The following is a 26125-nucleotide window of genomic DNA, read 5'->3' as shown; positions in this document are numbered from 1 at the left end:
TGACTTCCAAATACATCGTTAAATTTTTGTGTGTGCTTTGTACTCATTTAGCAAAGTGCTATAATTAGTGTTTATCACCTTGCTAATATACAGATTGTTACTCATATTTTGCCTTCATTTACATAGTTTATATCTAAAGCTTTTATTCTGTAGATAAAGTAGAAATGCATCAAAATAAGGAATATTCCAGACAAACTCTATCGCTCAATAGCATATTTTTTTTGGTTTGGTGATCACAAGGAGGCATTTTGCTCTATTTTTACCACTTATTCTGAAGACTGATTATGTAGTTGCTTGAGAGACATTATTTATGCTATGTGCTTATTATTTCTGTGGTTCCCAACATGAAGCATAGCATGTGTTTTGTGAAGAATGTTGGTACTTGATTATAATCATAGCTGTATCTCTTTGGATAGGCAATTTCACTTTTGAGAATAGGTATAAGATTTTTAGTGTTCTGAATATAAATTCAATCAACCCTATCACAGAGTATACAGTGTGTGAATGATAAATAAGACCTAATATATCATGTTTATTAGCCTATGGAAATCTTTTTCCCCAGCCATATTGATGTCTTGTTTTAGCTTGTTTAAGATTTTCTTCTGTGTAATATAGACAAAAACCTTCTTCAGAATCAGAAAGGTATTGAGTAATTAAAAAGTATCTCTTGAATGAATGAATGAGTACCTGATGTGTATATGCGTGCGTGTGCACACACACACACACACACATACACACACATGTGTGGCACATTGGATTGTTCTGTTATAGGATGTGTAGCTTTGGTCATAGTTTCTTTGGCTAGATTCATTGGGTGTGCATGACAGTGTGTTTAAAGGCAAAAGTAACAAGTAAACTGCTAAAGTGGGGCCTATTCTTACATATATCTATTATAAACTTGCATTAATGAGATGAGAGTATAGCTTAGTGGTAGAGTACTTGTCTAAAATGCCTGAAATCCTAAGGTCAGTCCCCAGTACTGCAAACAAAAACTCAAAGCAAAGCAAAGCAAATCAAAAGGCATTTTGCAAAGCAGAACTAAGCAAAGCAAAACATGGGTGTGGTAGCACATGGTGGTGATGTTAGCACTTGGAAGCTATGGAAGGAGGATCTTAATTTCAAGGGCAGCCTGTCTCAACAAAACCAAACAAAAAAAGGGATAGCACACACACAATAACAACAAATGCTATGTTAATGGAAGGGAAGTCTTTTTATGATAGACATAGATTTTATTATTCCCTCTCCTCAAAGGATGAAACTAAGGCTTACACAGTTAGATCTAGTGTCCTCATAAGAATAGAAGGCCAAGATTTCCACTCACTTTTTTTTTTTCTGATGCCAAAGAAATTCTGACAAAGACAGGCTGGACACTTTGAGGTCACATGCCTTTTCTTTCCACATTCTTAAAAGACTTTTAAAAGAGTCGTTTGTGTTTTAAGTACAATTGAAAGTACAGAGACCCCATATGTCCCCAACCCTTAAACATGAACAGCTTCCCGTATTATCAACATCTTCCACCAGAGAGGTGCAGTAGTTACAATTAATTAACCTACATTAGCACATTATTATCACCCATATCCTTCCAGAAATGAGTAAGTAAATAAGCAAGCAAGCAAAAATAAATCAATGGGATTGCCTCACACTAAAGGGCTTCTGTGCATCAAAGGAAATCATTCACAAGAGCAATGTCAAAGAGCCTTTGTTCTATGTCTCTTCTAGCAGTTTTATGATTTCAGGTCTTCCATTTAAATTAATACAGTAGTTCTGTGACTTTTATAAGATAAAGATTCAGGTTCATTCTTTTCCTTAAACCATTTATTGAAGAAAGTATCTTTCTCTGTATTACTTGTTCAGGTTTTTTTTTTTTTTTTTTTTTTTTGGCCTGTTCATTCCATTCATGTGTACTTCTTTTTTATGAAGATCACTTGGTTTTGAGTTTCTTTTTTTACAGACTAAGAGGTTTTAGCTATGTTGAACATACCATCTGAAAGCACCCAGTGTTCAACGTTTACTCTCATCACCATACTGGAGACTGTTCCTATCACATCCTTTAATTGCATTTGAACCATTATATAGTAATTCTGTTGCCTTCAGAGTATCTTCTTTAATATCACAGAGGGGGCCATTTTTAAAAAGGTTTTAAATTTTTGTTATAAAACCTTGGAGGAGAAATTTATACTAAATTACTGAGCCAAGAAAAGACACAGTAGAAGTGGCAAGTGAAGTAAGGAAGTAGATGAGGTAATTAATCTTCATTATAAACTGGAGTGGATGTAGAATTACCTAGGAGACACAAGTCAGAGGATGACCATGAGGGTGTTCCCAGAGAGGTTTAAAAGGCTTAGCAGGGAAGACTTATCCTGAATATGGTTGACATTATCCCGCAGACTGAGAATAGGGGCTGAATAAAAGGGAAAAGGGAGAAAATCAGATAAGCACTGGATTCCCCCCTCTGCTGCCTTACCTGACCATATAGGAGAAGATCCTTGTACCCACTCCCTGATGTGAGCACCTCCTGTTGCTGTGTCTTCCCTACCATGATGTATTCTATTCTCTGAACCATGACCAACGAACCTGTCCTCTCTGAAAAGTGGTTTTCCTAAATATTTGAACACAGAAATGAGAAAAACAATAAATAGTGTAGATTTAAGGAAACGAAACATTGATCCTATGCCTATAGATAGGATCATGGTCTCATGAAAAAGATTATGCACTAGAAAAAGGAAAAAAGAAACCAACGTTCAAATTTCCCTTGGTGCAATTGATTTTATTTCACATTGTATTTTCATTATTTTGTCCATGTCAAAAAGAAACAATATGGGGAGACTAATTGAACTTTAGAAAAATAGAATGCAAAATAAACCAAGACAGGAAGCATCCTCCTGGATGCTTTTAAAATATTTAACCAACATCATATTCAATTGTAGTTTATAGTTACATTATGTTTAATAATACATGAACATTACAAAGCACTAATTTTTTACCAATTACTCTAAAAATATTTTTCTTTCTGTAATGATTTTTCTTTCATAGCCTGGCTTTCTAGTTATCATTCTTTTTTTTTTTTTAAATTTTTATTTATTTATTTGAGAGCGACAGACACAGAGAGAAAGACAGATAGAGGGAGAGAGAGAGAATGGGCGCGCCAGGGCTTCCAGCCTCTGCAAACGAACTCCAGACGCATGCGCCCCCTTGTGCATCTGGCTAACGTGGGACCTGGGGAACCGAGCCTCGAACCGGGGTCCTTAGGCTTCACAGGCAAGCGCTTAACTGCTAAGCCATCTCTCCAGCCCTCTAGTTATCATTCTTAAAAATGTATCTTGGCTGGGTTGGAGAGATGGTTTAGACTTGTAAAGCACTTGCTTACAAAGCCAAAGGACCCAGGTTCAATTCCTCAGTACCCATGTAAGCCAGATACACAAGGTGTGCATACATCTGGAGTTCGATTGCGGTGGCTAGATGCCCTAGTATGCCCATTCTCTCCTGCTCTCTTTGCCTCTTTCCCTCTCTTAAATAAATAAATAAATCAAATATATCCTGGGTACCTATGACATAGTTTAATATAATTCCATGATCAATGCAAGATTTAATATGTATATTTATGTATGATATATATGATATATATATATATATATACCTAATATACATGTTATATGTAAAAATCTTACAAAATTACACACTATGGAGCTCTTAAAATGAGCTTACTATGTGCCAACTCACATATTGAGAGATTTGAAGATCTGAATATCATTGTGTGATTTTATTTCATGTTAAGAGAGCTTTTTCTAAAAATTTTTTTGGGTTAATTTTTATTTATTTATTTGAGAGTGATAGACACAGAGAGAATGAGGCAGAGAGAGAGAGGGGGGTGGGTGAGAATGGGCACATCAGGGCCTGCATCCCCTGCAAATGAATTCCAGATGCATGCACCACCTTATGCCTTGTGCATCTGGCTTTTGTGGGTCCTGGGGAATTGAGCCTTGAACTGGTGTCCTGAGGCTTCACAGGCAAGCGCTTAATTGCCAAGCCATCTCTCCAGCCCAAGAGAGCTTTTATTTTACATTCTGCTTTCAATGATCACTTTAGGCCTTATCTTGAATGAGTTCTCGTACAGTAGCCTTAAAGCACAAAGCCTCTAAATGTTATTAGAAGTTATACATTGTCTTGACTTCTATTACCAAAGACTTATATAAGCTTAACAATCTAAACCAGGCACAATGGTGCATGCCTTTAATCCAAGCACTTAGGAGGCTGATATAGGAGGATTGTGGTGAGTTCAGGGCCAGCCTAGGTCTACAGAGTGAGTCACAGGTCAGCCTGGGCTCAAGTAAGAACCTGCCATGAGAAAACAACAACATTGACAACAATATCAACAGCAGCAACAACAACATATCATGTTAGTTTCCAATAATTGAGAATATCAAGTTAGATTAATAGGAAGATTTAGTTTTACTTTTAATAGATTCATTTTGTTTTTGTGTCTGTGCGCATACATGCCATGTGCATGTACAGATGCTGTAATTCAGTTTTTTAAAAAAATATTTATTTATTTATTTATTTATTTATTTATTTATTTATTTATTTGAGAGAGAGGGAAAGGAGAAAGAGAGAGAAGGAAAGAGAATGTCCATACCAGAGCCTCTAGCTATAGCAAACAAACTCCAGAGGCATGTGCCACTATGTGCATCTGGCTTTTTGGGATCTGGAGAATCGAATCTGGGTCCTTAGGCTTTGCAGGCAAGTGCCTTAACTGTTAAGCCATCTCTCCAGTCATATATATATATAAATTTTTTGTTTTTTTAAGTCTTTTTGAGAGAATGTTTCCCTTATTTTTGCTGTTGAATAGACTAATGAAACTGGCTGGTGAGCATTCCAATTCTCCTGACTCCATCTCCCACTGCTGTAGACATGTTGGGATCACCGATACATTTAACACTTTGTGTCTGGCTCTACATGGATGCCGGGGAACTGAACTCAGGTCCTCAGGCTTGCAAGCAAGTGCAATTAACTGATGGGCCATCCTCCCCCCTCAGCCCTGAAGTTTCTAAATGCATAATTTCTACTTTATAAATGAATAATTAAAATCCAGGGTTTTTTTCTGATATGTTAGTGATAAAGTTAATTAGAGCTTACACTTACAGTAAGACATAATGAAAATGATATTGAATTATGAATTATAATACCAGGGTACTTTTTGCAAACTTGACAGCTCTTTGACCTTGGGTACGACAGCCTCTCTGCCACACTCATCTGCTGAAATCTGTAGCTAATTATACCTTGCTGCTTGCTTCTCCTAGGGTTAAGATGAGATGCTGTATGTGAAGCTACTATGTTAGAGATCTTGCTGTTGTAATTTACAATATAGGTCTGTCACTGTGTTAATTGTTTATAACATTATTCCAACAGTTCTATGGTACCAGCTGCATTAATTTTTCAAGTAAATGATATAACATTTTTAACAAAAGAATATAAGGCTTTGAGAAAATTAAACATGTTGGTGAGTGGGCAAGGTAGAATTTGAATCCAGGACTTTCTGAGTGTAGGACCTGTGCTCATAATTGTGTCACTTTCATCCCTCCTCAGAGCCATCAAGGTCACGTAGTGTTCTGGGTGAAAGGGGTCAGGCAGTAAAGGTTCAGTTCTCTATTAATACATTGGAGTTCTAAGTCTGCAAACAAGTGATGTTGGTTTTTCATAAAAACAGAATTGCATAGAGTTCCAACTATCCAAATGTGTTCTTCTCCTAGAATTTAATTGTCCTGAATCCACTCACAGTGACTGAGGATGAAATGAGACCCTCACTAGAGAAACGCCTTGAAGCCATTATCAGTGGTGCAGCTCTGCTGGCAGACTCTTCTTGCACGAGGGACTTCCACCGGGAGCGGATTATCGCTGAGTGCAATGCCATTCGCCAGGCTCTTCAGGACCTGCTGTCAGAGTACATGAACAACGTAGGTGACTGGTTTCTTCTTCCACTTCGGCCTCTCTGGTTTCTCCTTGTACTACTGCATATCTGCTAAGATGCTTTCTGCGTAGCAAGGCGACTTTACGTGGATTGGTGTTCTGAGTGGTTTCTGTTTGGTTGGTCATGGTTAGGGGTGATCTTGGTAGTTTTAAGGGATGGAATTGGAACCAGAGAAGTATTGACCCTGATTGTTTTGTGTGTGGAAATATTCAAGTATTAGTTGAAGAAGAAAGTCAGGATGGGAGAATGGAAACTATGTTGCATATTGTCTTAGGGGGTCAAGAAGAAGACAGAAAGGCATGTTGCTGAGGTTTTTGTTGGTGAATAACTGAGGGGCATGAGAAGGTAGAGCTCAGTGTTAGATCAAAGTCACTGTGGTGGAGATGGGAAGGCATCTCAAGTGGTTAAGAGCCAGGCAGTTTGAACAGCAGCTCTTAGACTTTTTCAAATATGATACAGTGTCATAGAATTGCAGTTTTGGTTCTTACTATGAAAGTTTGAAAGTGCTGTCTATATTTAAGGCAAAAATATTTGTTCAAGTACCTCTTCATTTTTTCATATTGTGTTGCATTCATCTATGGTGTGTCTATAACTATTGTTCATGTCACATCATGGTGCCATTTCTAGCATTGGTAAGAAAGTCTCAAAGATACTGTCACCTATACAGGACTCTCCTTATCCAGGGTTTTCCTCCTCCCTCTGGTCTCAGTGACTCATGTCAACTGTTAGAAAACATTAAATGGAATATTACAAAAGTAATTTACAGTTAAAAGTATCTTTAATTAAAGTATGCTTCCATAATTGTTCTGTACCGCTTGTTATGAACTTATTTTTACTGTGCCTACTCATAAGTTAAATGCAATCACAGATATGTGTATATAAGAGAAATCATGGAACGTTTGGTAGTATATTTCTGAGAATCCACTGGGGTCTTTTCAAGCATCATAGGGTGTAACTGCTGTGGTAAGGCATGGCTGCTCTGTGCTAATAATGGAATCTTTGTTCTTTTAAAAAACTATTTTATTTTCATTTATTTATTTATTTGAGAGAAAAAGGGGTGGGGGAGAGAATGTGTGCACCAAAGTCTCTAGTCATTGCAAAGGAACTCCAGATGCATGTGCTAGCATGTGCATCTGACTTACATTGATTCTGGGGACCTAAACCTAGTTCCTTACACCTCATAGGCAGTGTCTTAACTGCTAAGCCATATCTCCAGCCCTAAGCAGGGGAACTATGCAGCTATATTAGGAATGCTTTATTTACCTGCCATCTTATCAGTGGAGCCATGCTAGATTTATAGAGGTAAGAATGTTTTGACAATGATTAGTCACAAAGCATATGACATTTTGGTTATGAAACTGAAGCTTTGCGATCACTCACTGTAAGTACTTTACATGAATAATTGAAACATGCTAAAATTAGTTAATGAGTTTTGAGGACCCTTCAACACATTTGATATATCTCTGTATTCTTAATATTTGATGACTGTGGCTCTGGACCAAAAAATTCTTGCCTGTCAAGAAATCCAAGTTGAAAAGCATAGTTGGTTAATACGAAGACATATTCATAATGTCATCTCCTGCTCAAATGTCTGAAGCAAGAAGATTCCCATTCTTAGCATATAAAATTTACTTATTAAAGATTTTTCAAGGCAATTCATCACTCATAAGAAACTTGAGATAATGTTGTTCCTTAATTCTTAATTCTTAGTTCTTCCTTAATCTGAAAATTTAAGATGATTTTAATCTTTATAGATTAAGTACAATTGAATTGCATATCCATTTATTTTATATATAAATAATGAAAATTTAAATTTACTGCAAAACAAAAAGTTTACTGTAGTTTTAACAATACATTTTATTTTTATTTATTTGACACACACACACACACACACACAGAGAGAGAGAGAGGAGAGAGAGCGAGAGAGAGAGAGAAAGTGAGCGTGGCAGGGCCTCCAGCTGCTACAAACAAACTCTAGACACTTGCACTACTTTGTGCATCTGGCTTATGTGGGACCTGGGTCGAACCTGGGTCCTGTGGCTTTGCGGGCAAGTGCCTTAACTGCTAAGCCATCTCTTCAGCCCTGTAGTTCTGATGGATATTAGCAGACACACATATGCATACCTACCTGCATAGATGAGAAGTTATGGCAAAATGAATTGTGGGGCCTATCACAAGACAAAGTTAGAGTGTTCAAAAAGCTGAGAAAGATTTCTTCCACCGTCACTCATCACCTGTGAAATAAATCTTGTTTGCTGTTTAACAATGGTTTCTTTCCTAGACAATAAACATACTAACACTGTGAGGGAAGACCCTCACAAGCCTCAACCATCCTGAGATGTGCCAAGATCTCCTTTAGGAGAGGAAAGGAGAGGAGAGGAGAGGAGAGGAGAAGAGAGGAGAGGAGAGGAGAGGAGAGGAGAGGAGAGGAGAGGAGAGGAGAGGAGAGGAGAACAGTAGTCATTTCTGAGTAGAAACATCAGTATTTGGCAACTCACCTCAAGAAATCACTGGGGATCACAAGTGTGTATTAATGTAGCTTTGTGTTTCTTGTCTAACTTGATGACACATGTTGAACGGTAAAATTGCTAAGAACTTTAAGCTGGTGGTAGCAGAGCATGAACACCCAAGACAGCCCTGGAGGTCCTATGTACCGTCACAGGCTTCTGAAGCTGGCTCTATATTTAGTAAATTTATATCACATAGTTACATCGGTGACTGTATGCTCCCTCCATTTTTGGGTTAAACTTGCATACTATTGGTGAAGTGGTGTGGGGGCATACCCCATGGGTATGATCATTACAAAGGTGCATTATTGTCTGTGGAAATGTAAAAGCAATATTATTATTTTTTTGTTTGTGGTGTGTGTGTGTGGAACGGTGGTGGTGTACACACATGAATGTGTTCATACAACATTCACCTGATTAGGGTGCGTGTGCTTGTGGTGTCCAGGGCAGAACTGCTCCATAATTCATCTGCTCATCCTTATTTGAGCTGTACTCTTACTGGCTCTGGAGCTTGCTTTTTTTTAGCTCCAGAAATTCTTGGGTTTTGCTTCCCAGGGACTGGTGTTAACAATGTGCATGGCCATGCCCAGCTGCTTATGTAGGTTTTGAAGACTGAACTTGAGCGGTCTCTTAGGCTCTCATGCTTACACAGGAAGTGCTATTAACCACTGAGCCATCTCTCTCTCTAGCCCAGCATTGTATACATATGTTTCCTGTGCAACAGTAATTTTCAATATCAGTGATGGATTAATGCTTTTTGGATTAAGGTTTTTTACAGTTATTTCTTTCTCTAAATTCTAAACTATAATGATTGTTTAATTTTAATGATTTTCAAGACTCAGATTAGTTCATTTTAAACATGTTTTAACAAACACTGTCTTCATGAGCACAGTGCATCCATAAACTGATTACTCAGTGGTCTTATCAACAACTGAAAATTGAGTCACTTCAGTTTAAGATTTTATGTGTTCACATGAGTTTTTGTGTTTAAAAATTGTTATAGTGAAGCAGTATGAATAACAAGAGATAATATTTTATTATGCAAATACAAATTCAGTTCATACTTGAACCATTTCATTGAACCTGAATAATAACTTTGAAATTTATTCTCCTTTGGAATATTGTTAATTGCTTCAAAGAATATACTTAAGGGGCTGGAGAGGTTGGCTTAGCATTTAAGCATTTGCCTGAAAAGCTTGAGGATCCTGGTTTGACTCTCCAGACCCAAGTAAGCCAGATGCACAAGGGGCACATGCATCTGGAGTTCATTTGCAGTGGCTGGAGGCCCTGGCACGCCCACTCTCTCTCTCCCCCCCTTGTACTCTCAAATAAAATATAAAAATGGTATTTCATTAAAAAGTATATTTAAAAATAATGATTATTACTGATTACTGTAAAAGAATTCTGTCATATGGAGAGAAGGGTGTATCAAATATGCAACATATGTCATTGTGAAAAAATATATCTATTTTCCTGTTGGTTTTTTTCCCCAATAACTATTTAACTTGTTTATGAGTTTCAAGGTTCTTTGTTAAGTGCACAAAGCTTATTTCTATTATTATATTTTCTGTTATATATTTTGTTTTTAAGCATGTTATGTTCTATTTAGAAGAGTGCAATAGAAAGACTATTTTCATTGAAAAATTCTCAAATGATTGAGAGAGAAGGTAAGTAGTTTGCTGTCTTCCTCTCTTATCCAGAAAACTTTGATTTTTTTTTTTTTTTTTTTTTTGAGGTAGGGCCTTGCTCTAGCCAGAGTGATCTGGAATTCACTCAATAGTCTCAGGGTGGCCTTGAACTCCTAATTTTTGGGATTAAAGATGTGCGCCACCATGCCCAGCTTTTCTACTTTAATTTTTTAAAATAAAATAACTTTAGTAAAATCGTACATAATCTAACTGAGCCAGTGAATATTGGAACTAAGTAAAAGACAAATCTGTCAACTTTGGAGTGTGTTATCAGAACTCATCCTCGGGTCTATGTCACAAAGAATGCTTCCTTCTCTATAGCAGTTCCATCAGTTCTTAGGAAAGTGAATGCACTTTTTTGGAACTCCCTCATCTCACATCGGGCTCAGAGTTTCCTGCAAGTCTTTTCATGAGCTCTGGCACCTAAATTCTCAACTCCTTAGTTTAAGGAATACTCTGCCTTCTTGGGTAGACCTGGTTGTTTCTTCAGATCAGTCAATAGCTTTTATAATGGAGCTGTGTTTATAAAGACCTTGCTTCTGTCTCTGGTTTCCCCAGGAACAGGTTTCATACTTTTATGGATTCATGTGATTAGATGAGATCCACCCTAGTTGCCTAGATTCGTAATTCCCATAAAATGAAGACAGCAACAAAACTGATTAATGCTTGTCAAAATGTGTGAATTTCAGGTGCGTGTAACTTCAAGGTTTATCTTCATGTGTTTTGTGTGTTGGATCTAGTGTAGTTCAGTGGTGGAAAATGAATAGGGTTTTTATTTCTTGTTCTACCCATATGACCACATGACTACTTTAAGGTGAAATAACCTTACTTTCTTAAACTGATCAATTCATTCTCAATTATTTTTTCATTCAATTTCTATGTTTAAGTCCAATTCCATGTCCTATTAGAAACAAATTAGCAATACATATATGTACATATATATATGTACACATATGTACATATATGCTGACAGAAAGAAAGAGAGGAGGGATGAGAAAGAGAGAGAGAAAGAAAGAGAGAGAGACATTGAAAGTATAACAAATTGGGGGCTGGGGAAAATGGCTCAGTGGTTAAGGTGCTTGCCTGCAAACCAAATGACCTAGGTTCGATTCCCCAGGACCCACATAAGCCAGATGCATAAGGTGGCACATGCGTCTGGAGCTTGTTTGCAGTGGCTGGAGGCCCTGGGGTGCCTATTCTCTCTCTATCTCTGCTTCTCTCTCTCTAAAATAAATTTTAAAAAATAAGAAAAAAGAAAGTATAACAAATCACTACAAAATGAGTGTCCAAACCATACAAATGGTTTTACAGCTCTGTTGGTGAGAAGACTGGCATTGGGCTCAATGGGTTAAAATCAAAGTATTGGATAACTGCATTATTTTCTGGATCTCTCAAAAAGGGCCTGTTTCTAGCTGGAGGACACCCTCAACCCATTGCTTATGGGCCCCTTCTTCCATCTCCACAGCTAGCAGTTTTACTTATTTCTAACCCTGCTTCTATCTCTGGCCACAACTGGAAAAGGTTCTGTGTATTTCAGGACTTGATTAGCTGGTGTCCACCCAGACAGTCCAGATTAATCATACCAACTCAAAGCCCCTTAACCTTAACTCCATCTGTAAAGGACACATATCTGTAAATTTTGGGAATTAGGAAGTGGATATTCCTAGAGAACTCACCTCATGGGCCATTCCATCTTCCCAACCTTTGTCTATGGAATTATCAAGTCTTTTATTTTGAATCTGTTATAGTCAATAGACCTCACCTGCTAAGCTCTGTGCAGGCAAATCACATGCCTTTTCTGTTTTTGTTTATCTGAAGCTCCAGGTACAATGTCTGGCATTTAGAAAAAGCTGAATTGTGTTTTTAAAAGACAGAATAAATGAAATGATTGCATATTGTATATACCATATAATGAAGAAACAACCTCTTTGACATTAATTGAAATGGATTTCATGCATTTACTAAGTTTATATAATAGAGTGCCTGTTACAAAGGTCTTACTTTGCAAAGTGTATGTTTCTTCTAAAAAAATCCATGTAGATTTTAAAGAACATATTTTTTCATCATAGTACTGCCATTTGGCTCTGCAGCTGGCCATATTCCATAATAGAAATTTTGTTCATTAGAGGACACACTCCAGAGAACATTGAGAATAAGAGAAAATGTAGTTCCTGTCTAAAAACTTAGGAGCATATATTTCTAATATATGCCTGCATATTAGGTTATACCTCCATAATTGGCTAGGGCTAGTCCATCTTTTTTGTTATATAACATAGTTCAAGAATTTTTCAGAAAATGGAGCAGAAACCAAGAAAGTCAAAGAGTGGCAGGGGAACCAGTTATTTTTTCATGGTGGTCTTTCTATAATTGCTGAAGATGAACAGTCATCATGCTGCTTGCCTTTTATTTATTTATTTTGTTTTTTGAGGGAGGGCCTCACTCTGGCCCAGGCTGACCTGGAATTCATTGTGCAATCTCAGGCTGGCCTCAAACTCATGGCAATCTACCTATCTCTGCCTTCCCAGTGCTGAAATTAAAGGTATGTGCCACCATGCCTGGTTCATGCTCTGTGAGTGTATCAAAATCATATTGGTGCTAAGTGCTGAATATACTGCTAGGCAGGACCTTCAGGTAGTATATGAGAACTGATGGAGTTAAGCTCCATCTTCTTTTTTTTTTTTTGAGGAAGGTTTGCTCTACCCCAGGCTGACATGGAATTCAATATGTAGTCTCAGGGTGGCCTTGAATTTATGGCAATACTCCTCTCTCTGCCTCCTAAGTGCTGGGATTAAAGGCATGCACTATTACTCTTGGAAGATAATTCTTTGTTGTGGGGAAGTGTTAGAATATTGAGTGAGAGACAGTGCTGCCAGCTAAACATGCCTGACCTGAGCCTCATGCAAAGACTGATGGACATCTCTGAGTGTGTTTTCTTTTGTCTTATTGAAAGCACATGGCTGATTCTCATTACATATTTTCTTAGTGAACAAATAAAAAAAAAGGAATTGGCTCTTGTTATTCAGAAATATATTCATGTGCCTTTAGTTTGATACACTACCTATCTTGGGAAATTTTGAGGTTTCAATAGAGCTTACAAAGAGAGATTTTAAAATTTCCCCTTCCATGCAACACCTACACTCCTTTCCTGAAACTGAAAATCCATCTTGGAAATAATTTCAGCCTTTGTTAATTCCTTCTTATTCTGATAAGAGGAGAAGCAGCTGGGAGTATCTGTGTGCAACTGAGTTCTAGAGACAGGTTTAGAATTAAAATTCTAAAAATGTAATGGGAATATCAAACCTATGTGATTTCCTTTCCCTTTCCTCACGCCCTGCACATTAGCATTATCATGATCCATTCAGCTGTGCTGTATCAGATGTTTCATACACCTGTATTCCTAATTTGTAGACTGTGACACAGTGCAATATTGAATGGTTGCATATGTTGGAGACCCCGTTCATTACATTCTACAAATCTGTACTTTATAACCTTAACTAACTTATGAAAAATAGAGTACTTTGTTTATGTCTTCCTAAGTGGAGACGTACCAACCAACATCAGTTTAGAACACGGGAGGTCAAACTCAAGCAGATATAAATGAATAGTTCAAATTAAATGATGGGTTCAGATACTGAAGCTGGAATATAGGAACAAGGCATTGAGAAAAATAGTTAATAGATCATGAATACTGGCTAAATGGGGAAATGAGTTTAATTTCCTTGGTTTTCTTTTCTAACATAATGACTAGACATTTCACAGGTATTTGAGTATATGAATTATTCTGGGAATATGAAAACTTTATTGCCTTGACTATTATTTTTATCCCATCCAAGTAAAACCAGGCCCAACCTTTCTTAGCTTCCGAGAGCAGATATGATTGAGTGTTCAGGGTAGTTTTGCTATAGACATTAGCTATTATTTTTCTGTGTTTCTATGGGGTCTAGTTCTATTCTTCTCATCAAAGTTCCTTAGTCATCTGGACTAATATTAAATAATGACTTTTAGTTTTTCTGACTAATCTAAGTTGAGAATCATGTAAATCTATCCTGGAATGGGACTGAAGAGAGTTTGTGCAGTGCTCACTGAAAAAAAGGTGAGGTCTAGATTCTCCTAAGGGAATACATTGTGCCCATAGATATATTTTTTCCTCTAATGTTTAAATTCTCCTAAAACCATCAAAATTAATATAGTAAAGCCTATAGAGATGTAAATTATTACTTAAGTAAGGTAAAATAATAAAAGCAGTCAGCCGCTATTGGCAAAAATGACAGGAAACTATCCAGGTAGAGTGAGAGCATAGGAGCAGAACATGGCAATTTTTATAAAATCCAAACAAGTAAAAAATATACTGGCAAGATGGAGACTTCTTACAGAGAGCAGTGCACAGATGAAAGTCCCAGAACGCTTTGTCTTTTATCAGAGGCAACCTTGCCTTCCAACGTTTGTGTGCAAGTCAGTGGTTCAACTGGTCATTTCCCCTTTAAACAGGTTCCTTTACTTCCTAGTGTTCAGACACTGCTTGCTGTTGTCTGGGTTTGGTAAAAGCAAACAAGCAAACAAACAAACAAGCAACAACAAAACAATGGACTTACAATTCTTTGCTATAAAAAGGAGAACTGAATTGAGTGGTAGAAATGACAGCAATATATTAGGACTCAAGATCTTTGTATAAAGTGTTCTCACTTGGACATAATTTAGGAGTTCTAAGCTTCGCATAGCATAGCACAAGCATAGAGATCTTGGATGTCCAGCCTATGTAACCACTTATTTGGTTCCAGATGCACCAAACCTCCACTACAGTTGCATGGAGACCTGGTGTGTCCCAAACTACTCCAGTCAAATCCCAGAACCATGAGACATGGTAAAAAGCTGTTACTTTCCAACCCCACTGTTTTGGTTTGAACAAAAACTGTTCCCTATAGCCTCACGTTTTGTGATCAAGCCTAATAATCAATTCTCAGGTAGTGGAGTTTTGGGGAGGTGGAGTCTTGCTAGAGGTTTGTTGCTGTGGGGTAGACCTTGGGGTGTTATGACCCAGTTCAGCTTGCCACACTTAGCTCGTTCTCTCTACTCTAATGTGGTGACGTGATGTCAGGCTCTCTGCTTCTGACAATTTTTTTTCTGCTATGATAAAACGTTTTCTTGACAGAAATAAACCCTTCCCTTCCATAAGCTGCTTCTCTACAGGTGATTTGTCCCAGCAGAGAGAAGGTAGCTGATGCCTTCTAAGGTAGGACTGTTCATAAGAATGCTATAGAATTTGGCATAAAAAGACTTTACTTTGAAGAGAACACAGAGGAGGGGAACCATCCTAGTTTTAAATGTAAGGCACAACCTAGAAGGTACAGAGGGCTTAGACTTCCCTGTTCAGCATGGAGGTTGAAATTCCAAAGCTGTTAACAGTAAGCAGAAGTACATTGAAAAAGTTTTCATAATGTATTCTATTACCAATAATAGGCTTAGTTAGTCTCCATAATTTTTGTTTTTACATTCTTTAAGTCCTTCATAAAAATGACTCCTTTTTGTTAGTATCATTAAAACAGAACTCTACAGTGGGTATACTTTATCTAATTACAAGGGTGAAGAGTTCAGTACTGAGTGTGAGAAAGGAACAAAACCTAGATAAGCTCCCCTCTGGCACTAATCTATTTTAACATGTTTATTTGTGTATGGGTGCATGTATGCTATAATGATGCCTGTAATTGCATTTAAGAAGCAACTTTTCCAGGTGACCCATGATTTATATATACTACAATGTATGTGATGATCAGCTGCTGCCTTCAATGGTTTGAATCAGGCTTATAAAATACTCAGTGATTACATGATTTATGCTGTGAACAGTCACAGATGAATGTTCATTTTAGTCTCTGATAGTTAAAACTCTCCTTTCCTTCTCAGCAATATTTAGTGTAGTGCCAGGGACTCATGAAGAAAGGAATATACGTAGAAAATACCAAGTTCACAGGACTTTAAATATGGCAGTTGGCTTACATCTGTGAGAGAAAAACAATCCTTTTGTTTGGTGTATCACAGAGATGTGATAATCACTATTTTTGATGATTGTGTTGTCTTTTTGTGAAAACAGAATCTCTGCCCATTTTCACAACTCTTTTAGAGGTACTGACTTCTCATTTCATGAAGTTTCTGACTTTTATATAAAAGTTGGAAGCTTGTGAGCACTCATAGAACTAGATGAATCTACGTGAGGACTACATTTATTTTGTATTCATCTGTTCACATTCCATGGGAGAACCTTGCAGTCTTCTCTCATTTTTGGATTATTGTAGTGTTCCAGGAATGCTTCTCAAAACTGGAAACTAATATTTAAAACATATTTCTATTTTGAAATTATTATAGATTTAAATATACTTGCATAGTACAGAGTTCTATGTACCCTTTACTCATGTCCCAAATTAGATGCGTCTCATGCAGCTATAGTACAGTATCAAATCCAGGAGGTTGACATAGTGATATGAATTATGGTTATGGTTCTATAAAATGTATGGATTCATGCCATCACCAGTACAATAAAGAAGCAGAGACTGTCACCGCTTCACGTACCTTCCTTGTGCTACTACTCCCTGCCTCTCTTCCCTGAATCCATACTGTCCCAAGTGCTGGTCACGTGATGCTCTTATTCATTTCTGTATTTTTGCCATGAATGTTCAGTAAATAAAATCATATAATATATGACCTTTTCAGACTTCTTTATTCAAAGTAATGTCCTAGAAATCTAAGTTGTATATATCTGTAGTTTACTTTTCTAAATTGCAGGACGGTAGACCATGGTAGAAATGTAACAGTTTATTTGATTACTGTAGGATAGTTGTTGGTGATGTTTCTATTTTTTGGTCATTAAAAATAAGGCATCTATGTACAATTGTGTAAAGCTTTTGTGTGGACATAGGCTTTATTTCTTAAGTATAGAAACACAGAAGTATAACTGATAGGCTGCAATCTAGACATTACTGATTGAGCCCTCGGTGGCCTTGCTTTCCAGAGCTTTCTCCAGTGTCTCCTTGATTTCCCAGAAGTCTCTCTTCTTCCTCATTTTTGTTTTCAAATTCTTCTCTACATGCTGTCTTTTTCTCTGTTCCATCATGGGCTAATCGCACCATCAACGCCTTGGCTTCTCCCCTCCATGTTCTCTCTTTGTTTTTCCTTCAGACTGATACAGATCGTTTAGATTGTCTTGTGCCCAGCCCTTAGCTGTTCTTCTTTTTGTTTTGTCTGCTATATTTTATGTTGCTTTGGTTTCTTTTACTGTAAAAGAAGTCCAGAGTGGCTTCAGTTTAGAGCTTGCCAGGACCATGCACCATGAGGTGAGATGAGCCTGCTAGGCAGGCAGGCTGGGTAGGGGTCATGCTGATCTTTGCAGCTCACATTATGGTTTGGGTACTTTGACTGAATGCAGCAGGTGTAAGGAATGGAGGGGCAAAGAATACAAGGATAGTCTCTTATTCTGAGTTTGTTTATAAAAGGAAGAACCAGGACTAAATGATTTCATTCCTATATTTTTTTTAGGCAAGCCCAACAGACTGGCCTTTTTTTTTTTTTTTTAAATATTTTATTTATTTATTTGAGAGCGACAGAGACAGAGAGAAAGCTAGATAGAGGGAGAGAGAGAGAGAATGGGCACGCCAGGGCTTCCAGCCTCTGCAAACGAACTCCAGACACGTGCGCCCCCTTGTGCATCTGGCTAACGTGGGACCTGGGGAACCGAGCCTCGAACCGGGGTCCTTAGGTTTCACAGGCGAGCGCTTAACTGCTAAGCCATCTCTCCAGCCCCAGACTGGCCTTTTTTATTTTTATTTTTTTAATATGTGTGTGTGTGTGTGTGTGTGTGTGAGAGAGAGAGAGAGAGAGAGAGAGAGAGAGAGAGAGAGAGAGAGAATTGGTGAGCCAGTCCTCTAGCCACTGCAACTGAACTCCAGATGTATGTGCCCTCTTGTATGCATGTGTGATGTTGCATACTTGCATCACTGTGTGTCTGGCTTATGTGGGACATGGAGAATTGAACATGAGTTCTTAGGCTTCACAGGCAAGCACCTTAACTGCTAAGCCATATCTCTAGTCCTTTCATTTTTTGAAAATCCAAGATGTGTTTACTGGGACGGTTTCCCAAGGCGCATTTAGTGCTGCTTCCTCCTGCAGGGATATCTTGCTGCAAGCCGGTTTTTTGTCCTGTATAGGCTGGTGAAAGACAGTGGAGCAGTCAGCACACAAGACTGCCATTTGTGCACTGCTGCAGATGTGGGGATTGTATAACATCCTGGGCTTTTCACGTCCATGAAGGAGGCAGCTGGGTTCTGCACCAGACGTTTCTTACTTCCTCTTTTCTTCTGGGGAGGAGGAAGGACATTCTTTGACATATGCTTGTTCTCGTAAGGACGCCACCACTGTTTGAGGCTAAATGATTTCTAAAGATGTTCATTTGAGCTCCCCAAATTTGGGTTTTATTCTAGAAATATCCAAGTATCTGCTAATTTTCCTCCATTCACAGCATCTTGATTTAATGTTTGTAGTACTAGTAACTCAAAGGTAAAGAAAGCTTTTAGTGGCTTTGGAATCCAATGAGAATTAGAGCCCTACACATGTCCCATCGTAGTGACTCCTGCTGGGGCTGAACTGTGAGATGGTATCCATCTTTTCTCTGAAGGATGAATTCTACTGTAGTGAAATTCAGTGTCCTTAGGTAGCTGGTAATAATACATTATGTGTGACTATATATTTGAATAGCCCACTGTTCATATATTTTAAGATGGGAGACAATGAATTGTAGATTATTTATATGTATATTTTTAATCACCTCATTGAAATTACATATATAATATTTTATTATTTTATTTTTTTCCTGAGATAGGGTCTCACTATCCCAGGCTGATCTGGAATTCACTATGTAGTCTTAGGGTGGCCTTGAACTTACAGCGATCCTCCTATCTCTGCCTCCTGAATGCTGTGATTAAAGGCATGCACCACCACACCCGGCTTTCATTCTTTTAAATTTATAAAATATTCATAATAAGTTGATATAATGTATAGAGCTAATGTTAAAATGTGCATATGTATGTTATCTATATACATCTATTAGATTTTTAAAAAAACACAGTTCCTTTATTAAGAATTCAGTTTAGGTTCAGCTGCTATTTACTAAATTGTGACACTTGTTACACATTTTACCATTGTCCCTGGAAAGTGACAGACCAGATAGGATACTTGACATATATAACCTGTATTCATACTCCTTGAAACAGTTCAATTGCAACTCTGACAGGTTATTTCAAAATCCATATTTAAATGTTGTTTAAAGAGTTTCTAAGCCAGAACATGTTGAAAGTGAGAAAACACAGTACAATTTTATTATTTGTAACAATTCAATTAATTAAATGAAAAAAAAGATGTCTTGAGTAGAAAATACCAGATAAAGGACACTTTATTCCACATACTTTTAAAGCCAGGAATAAGACAAAAGGTAGACATCCACTCATAGTTTGTATAATTCCAGTGTACTGACCTTGATAAATGTCAAGAAAATGTTCAAGAAAATGTTGTAAGCTCTATGAGATGTAGCTTTTTAATGAATAAAAGAATAATAAGATATCCTGGTAAAATTGTCTTGATGACATGACATGAAGAATGTAAAATTGCTTTTCAATCCTGACCATATGTTGTAGTCACTTGGAGGTCCTTATGGAATTCCCAAGCCAAAGCTCCTCCTCTGACCAACTAAACCAGAATTGCTGGGGCAGGCCACAGGAATCAGAATACTTTACAAAATTTGACCCCTGATTGATTTTAATGCATATCCAGAATTCAAAACTGCCAATAAGAAAACATTAACACAAGGATTTGCTTATGGTAGGCACATCATGAATGTGGGATCCATTCTCTTCCCTTTGTATGCTTCTTGCAATTTATATAAATTTACTTAAAATTTATATAAATTTATATAAAACTTAGATTCCTTCTGGAAAGGTAAGACCTGAACTATATACAAGATTTAGTGAAAGATAGCAAAATGTATAGTCTTTCCGCAAAAGTTTAACAAATAGAAGCTCTGTTGTGTTTTCCCCATTTTTTAAGGTTTAAATGTTTAAGTTTTATTCAGCTGACCATATTATATATCAACAGAAAATTAACTAAAAACATGTTGTTTTCATAGTGCAAAGCATAGAGGAGTATGGATGTTAATTATTCACTTAACAATGCTTAAGTTTTGTGTTGAATGCCTTCGCCTCAACACCATTCTCAACTGGGAGGCTAAGATTTGTGGTCTCTAAAGGGTTCCAGGTCAACCTGTAGCAGAGCGAGACAGAGACAAAGGCACTATAAACCATAAAGAAACAAATGACAACTCCCAAATATAGCTTATTTAAGATTGGCAATTCTGATTGTCCATCAGATTTAACACATGATTTGCCCTGACATGGAAGGTGCAATTAGCACTTCCAATGCAGGTCTGCATACCAGGCATTTTTGGCGGGTACTGACCTGGTGTAAGCCCTGTTACATTTTGGGATGGCTTTGGTCTCAGCTATGCTGTGTGCCTGCTTGGGTTTTTGTTTCCTTGGTAGGCTGGCTGATCCATGGGTTGCTTTTCTGATCACTGGAGCTAGGTGCTGCGTACCTGAGTTCCCTTCCCCAGGTCTCAGGTGACTGCTGGTGCTGGTGGTTGTGGGAAGGGAGGCTGTGTATGCCTGAAGTTGTGCCAGAGCTGCGTGGTTGGTCCCTGAGATCCTCTTCCTCACTAGCCACTCAGTTGACCCCTGCTGTATGACCCTTCAGGTTTCTCTGAGTTTGTGAGGAGGCTGGTGTGAGTAGAAAATCTCTTCACCTGATTTCCCCTGCAGCTCAGGCAGAACCTGACAGCCGTGCGGACCCACACCACTGCTGGAGCCCTTTCTGCCTGCTTCTGTGGTCTCTAGAAGCTTTGGATCTCCCCTACTTCTTTGCTGTGATTGATAATTTCTTATACACCTTCACTTTTCTGTTTAAGAGTGTATTTTGTTGTTTTTCTGCTTCCCCTCTCCAAGTTGCTTTGGTGTGGCTCCTTCTTTGCCATCTTACCTGGAAGTCCTTGAGTTAATTTTTAATATATTTTTATTTATTTATTTAACAGAGAGAGAGAGAGAGGGAGAGACAGAGACAGAGAGAGACAGAGACAGAGAGAGAGAGAGAATGGGCCTGCCAGGAACTCCAGCCATTGCAAACCAACTCCAGACGCATCCACCCCCTTGTGCATGTGGTTAATATGGGTCCTGGGGAATGAAACCTGGGTCCTTTGACTTTGCAGACAAATGCCTTAACTGCTAAGCCATCCCTCCAGGCCTTGAATTAATTTTTTAAAAAAATATTTTATGTATTTGCAAGCATAGAGAACACACACACACACACACACAGTGAGAGAGTGAGCATGGGCCCAGCAGGGCCTTTAGCCACTGCAAATGAACTTTGGATGCATGTGCTATCTTGTGCATCTGGCTTTGCATGGGCCCTGGGGAATTGAACTTAGGTCAGCAGGTTGTTCATTCAAGTGCCTTGACCATTGAACTGTCTGTCCAGGTCCTGAGTTAATTTTTGTAACTGGTCTGGGTCTAGTTTCATTTTCTGGAATAATGGATACCCAGCACTATTTATAGAGCATGCTGTCTTGTACTAATATTGTTCTTAGCACCTCTATTGAAGATTTCTTGGTTTCAGATGTGTTGGTTTGCTTTTGGGTTATGATATAGAATTTAATGGTACAATTCTTTGGTTTTATACACTTACAAATGAAAATTAAACAAAAAAGCAGAATGACATTTGAAGATTCTCTTTACTGTGCTGTATTTCTGGTTGAGTTATTTTGGGGAAATTTTTCAAATGAAGGGCTTATGGCTTTATTTAGACAGTAGAAATATCAGAAAAACAAACCTTATCTGTAAGATGATCTTTAGATTTCCATGATGCCATATCAAGTTTTAAGGGGAACTTGAGAAACCTTTTTTTTTTTTTTTGAGACAGAGCTGTGCTATGTAGTCCAGGCTGGCCTATAGTTCACTATGTAGACTTTACTGGCCTTGATCTTACAGCCATATAGCTTCCTGTTCAGACTCCTCAGTGCTTGGATTGCAGGCATGAGCCATTCCCAGCACAATATCTGTGTTTTGTAAACAGACTAAAGAGTTAACCTTTTGCACATCTGAAAAAAAATTCCATTAACTGTTTAAAAAATTGATGACATATATAAAGCTGGAACTTGAGATGTGAAAATTCTTATGTGACACACATATGATATATATATATATATAATATTTATAATATATATAAATAATATATGAATATATGTAAATATAATAACTTTTAAGATATTAGGTAGAGTGGAAAAAATGCAAGTAAACCTTTTCAATGTTCTTCTTTTCCTACTAAATTTCAAAGCAAACTTGGTCTGTCTGCTAACTGTGATGTGTTGTTGGCCTCTTACATCTCTCCTTGATGTTGTGTATGCACATATGGAATCAAGCAGTAGTCTTTTTGCCCTATGTTTCACTGGCTTTGAGCTGGTAAATGCTCACAAATTTTGCATTATGCAGTATCAGTTTTAAAAAGAGGTGTTTCATGGCTCCTGAATATGTGCAAAGATCTCAACCCTGATATTATTGTGAATTTCCTCTGGCTTAGAACTTTGCATGTAAAATGGTGTAATAATTGGATTCACTCTCCTTTGGAGAAACTCCAGGCTTGTTATTAAGTTGATCTTTGTGGCATGCAGTGACGTTAAAGTATAGATGAATATTTTGTTTTCAAAATAAATTAGCTACTTGTTATTTAATCACATAAATAATGTCACATTCTTGTTAAAATTGGCATTTCTGTGTGTGCTGATGTATTTGTATCTATTGATCTCTTACAAGTAATTAATGTTTTCAGAACACTCAAGGTAATTTGTTTCTGTCAGGTTCAATATAGTTTTTTATTTAATTTAATTTAATTTATTTATTTATTTTGGTTTTTCAAGGTAGGGTCTCACTCTGGTCCAGGCTGACCTGGAATTAACTCTGTAGTCTCAGTGTGGCTTTGAACTCATGGCGATCCTCCTACCTCTGCCTCCTGAGTGCTGGGATTAAAGGCGTGAGGCACCACACCCGGCATAGTTTTTTATTTTTTAATATTTTATTTGATTTATTTATTAGAGTGAGATAGAGAGAGACATAATGGGCTCCCCAGGGCCTTTAGTCACTGCAAACAAACCTCAGATGCATGTGCCACCATTGCATCTGGCTTATATGGGTTCTAGGGAGTCAAACATGAGTCCTTAGGCTTTGCAGGCAAGCACCTTAACTGCTAAGTCATCTCTCCAGCCCATAGATAATTTAAGAAACTTGTATTTGAACTTTGGAAGTGAAAACTCCACAGAATTTCCAAATACACATTTACATAGAATGAGCTTATTGAAAACAAAAAAACTTGTGTGTTATTTATTTAATATTAAAAAAATTAGTATTGAGATTCAGTCACATTAACCAGTAGAAATATATTATCCACATATCCTATTAACCTTAAAGAACAGATCTTTAACCTTTCTCTACTCATATTTTGATAAAATATTTTAGATGGTTTAATTTAGTGAAGGCATTTTGCATAAATGTGTATCAGTCTTCTGATGTGTAACATTTATGAGTAATGCTAGTAAAATTCTGAATAAAATGCCTTATTACTTGTTGTTTACTAATATTCAAACAGAATAAAAATATCCAATGTTAGAGTATATTGATAGCATATTGTGACAAAATAGTGTAAGATTTTGACCGTGGACAGGGTCTATGTTCTTTGAACATTAACTATGTGCTACAAGCTGTGTTTTGTGTTGTTTCTGTCTCATTCACTTGTCACCTGTAGAAAGGTGTCACCACTTCTTTCACTTACTGGTGTTGGACAGGCTAATCCCCATCAGTCCACTGCTTTGGAAGATCAGTTCTGACTGTAGAACTTTCATGTTACCATTTTGTCCTTTTGACATCTTGCTCAGATTGTTCCCTTATTTGGGGTGAGGAATATGAGTTTTCCAAGCTGTTTCAAGGTTGTTTCTAATATCTTATAGCAGATCAGTGGCGATTCACGGAAATATATTTATATGGGAAATAATTACTCATTATGACTGGGAATATTGCATAGGTTTTGTGTTGGTATTTGCTTTGAAAAGCACATGGCACATGCCTGACTTCTTTTGCCTTTTACAATACCCGTGTGTTGTTAACAATAGCCATGATGTGGAGGGCTTATAGGGATTTATATAAAATGTATAAACACCTATTTTTCAATGGTCCCTGAATTTTACTCTACTTCTTATGTAGTGTGTTTACTGTAGACATTCTTAAAACAAATTACCCACAAGTTGTTACACTGTTGGTACACTTAGACTTTACTCAGAAGGTTCCAGCCCAGGGTCACTTCAACTGTCATACCAAAGGAAAGTATAGTGTGTTTGCATAGGGAAATGTTGACATATGTTTGTCAACAAATGTGTCTCCTCTGAACATACTTCTTGGATGTTCGGGATACTTTGCTGTAGAATGACAGTGAGGAAAGGCCTGCATTCTGACACGATGGGATAGACATTTGGGGAATCAAAGTCATTTCACCAGAGACCTATTACCTTATATAGAGAAACTTACAGGCCCACTCGGCTCCAGTTTGCATGAGATTCTAACTCGTCTATATTACTCCTGTCTCTGTGATGTTAGAGGCAAAGGGTGGGCACTTCTCCTACTTTCCTGCCTGATGCCCACCTGGGAGGAGCCTTCAAGTTCCGGTATGCCCTCAGGGAGGTGCCTGGTTATGCAGGAAATAGTCTTTCCTAAAGCTGAGCTTTTTTTAAAAAAATTTTGTTACTTTTTATTTATTTATTTGAGAGCGACAGAGAGAGAAAGAGGCAGATAAAGAGGGAGGGAGAGAGAGAGAAAGAGAGAGAGGGAGAATGGGTGCGCCAGGGCCTCTAGCCACTGCAAACGAACTCCAGACACGTGTGCCCCCTTGTGCATCTGGCTAACGTGGGTCCTGGGGAATCGAGCCTTGAACCTCCAACCAGGGTCCTTAGGTTTCACAGGCAAGAGCTTCACTGCTAAGCCATCTCTCCAGCCTCTGACTTTGTTTTTTGGTTGATGTATGAATGGAATGAGAATATCAGTTTATAAAATCTGTAAACAATGTATGTGAGGATTGTTATGCATGTCCTGAAGTCAGTTTTCCCTCAGTGGGTTTTTCTTATTTTGCTGGTTTGCAGAAAGCTTTCTGTAGATTTTGTGTCCTCACTGTAGAAACTATAGATGAACCATATTGCCAAAATTTGACTTTCCATTTGTCAGTCTTCTGTTCGTTTATATATTAGTAATTTGTTTTTGAAAAGTAAGAGCTCAATTTGTGTGTAGTACTTATGAGTTTTACAGATTTCCATGAAAAAACTTATCCTGTGCACTAGACCCTATTAAACAGTAAAGCACAACTGAACTTTCTTAAATGTCTCAGAAACATTAAAAAAAAAAAAAGGAATTGAAAAGCAGCACTGATAACAACCTTTTCACTTCTGACCCTGCTTTCTTTGTGGATTAGTTAAGTAAATTCTAGAGGTGGCTGGAAATATTTTGTTCTCTTAGAATTACTATTTTACTTATTTATTTATTGATTTGAGAAAGAGGCAGATAGATGGAGAGAGAAAGAGAGAGAGGGAGAGAGAGAGAGAGAGAATATGATCATGCTAGGGCCTCTAGCCACTGCAAATTAACTCCAGATGCATGAGCCACCTTGTGCATCTGGCTTATGTAGGTCCTGGGGAATGGAACCTGATCCTTAGGCTTTGGTGGCAAGCACCTTAACCACCAAGCCATATTTCCATCCCAGGAATTAGTATTTTTCTTTAAAAAATCTAGAGAAAAGTTATGGATATGCCCTCCAGATTTTACTGTCTTATCACAGATGTAGGTTAAAAA

At 37.6% G+C, this 26125-nt stretch overlaps 1 protein-coding gene across 1 annotated transcript in view; it reads left to right on the top strand.

Annotated features, from left to right (window-relative positions):
- Positions 1 to 26125, top strand: part of Ctnna3 (catenin alpha 3) — a 1402587-nt gene that overhangs the window by 351018 nt on the left and 1025444 nt on the right. Inside the window, exon 7 of the mRNA XM_045137244.1 lies at positions 5748 to 5951. Coding sequence (XP_044993179.1) covers positions 5748 to 5951 — 204 coding nt within the window. The remainder of the gene's footprint in view (positions 1 to 5747; positions 5952 to 26125) is intronic.

The sequence above is a fragment of the Jaculus jaculus genome, chromosome 18 (assembly GCF_020740685.1).
Source record: "Jaculus jaculus isolate mJacJac1 chromosome 18, mJacJac1.mat.Y.cur, whole genome shotgun sequence".
NCBI classification, from domain to species: domain Eukaryota; kingdom Metazoa; phylum Chordata; class Mammalia; order Rodentia; family Dipodidae; genus Jaculus; species Jaculus jaculus.
This window is presented reverse-complemented; position numbering and strand designations above follow the sequence as displayed.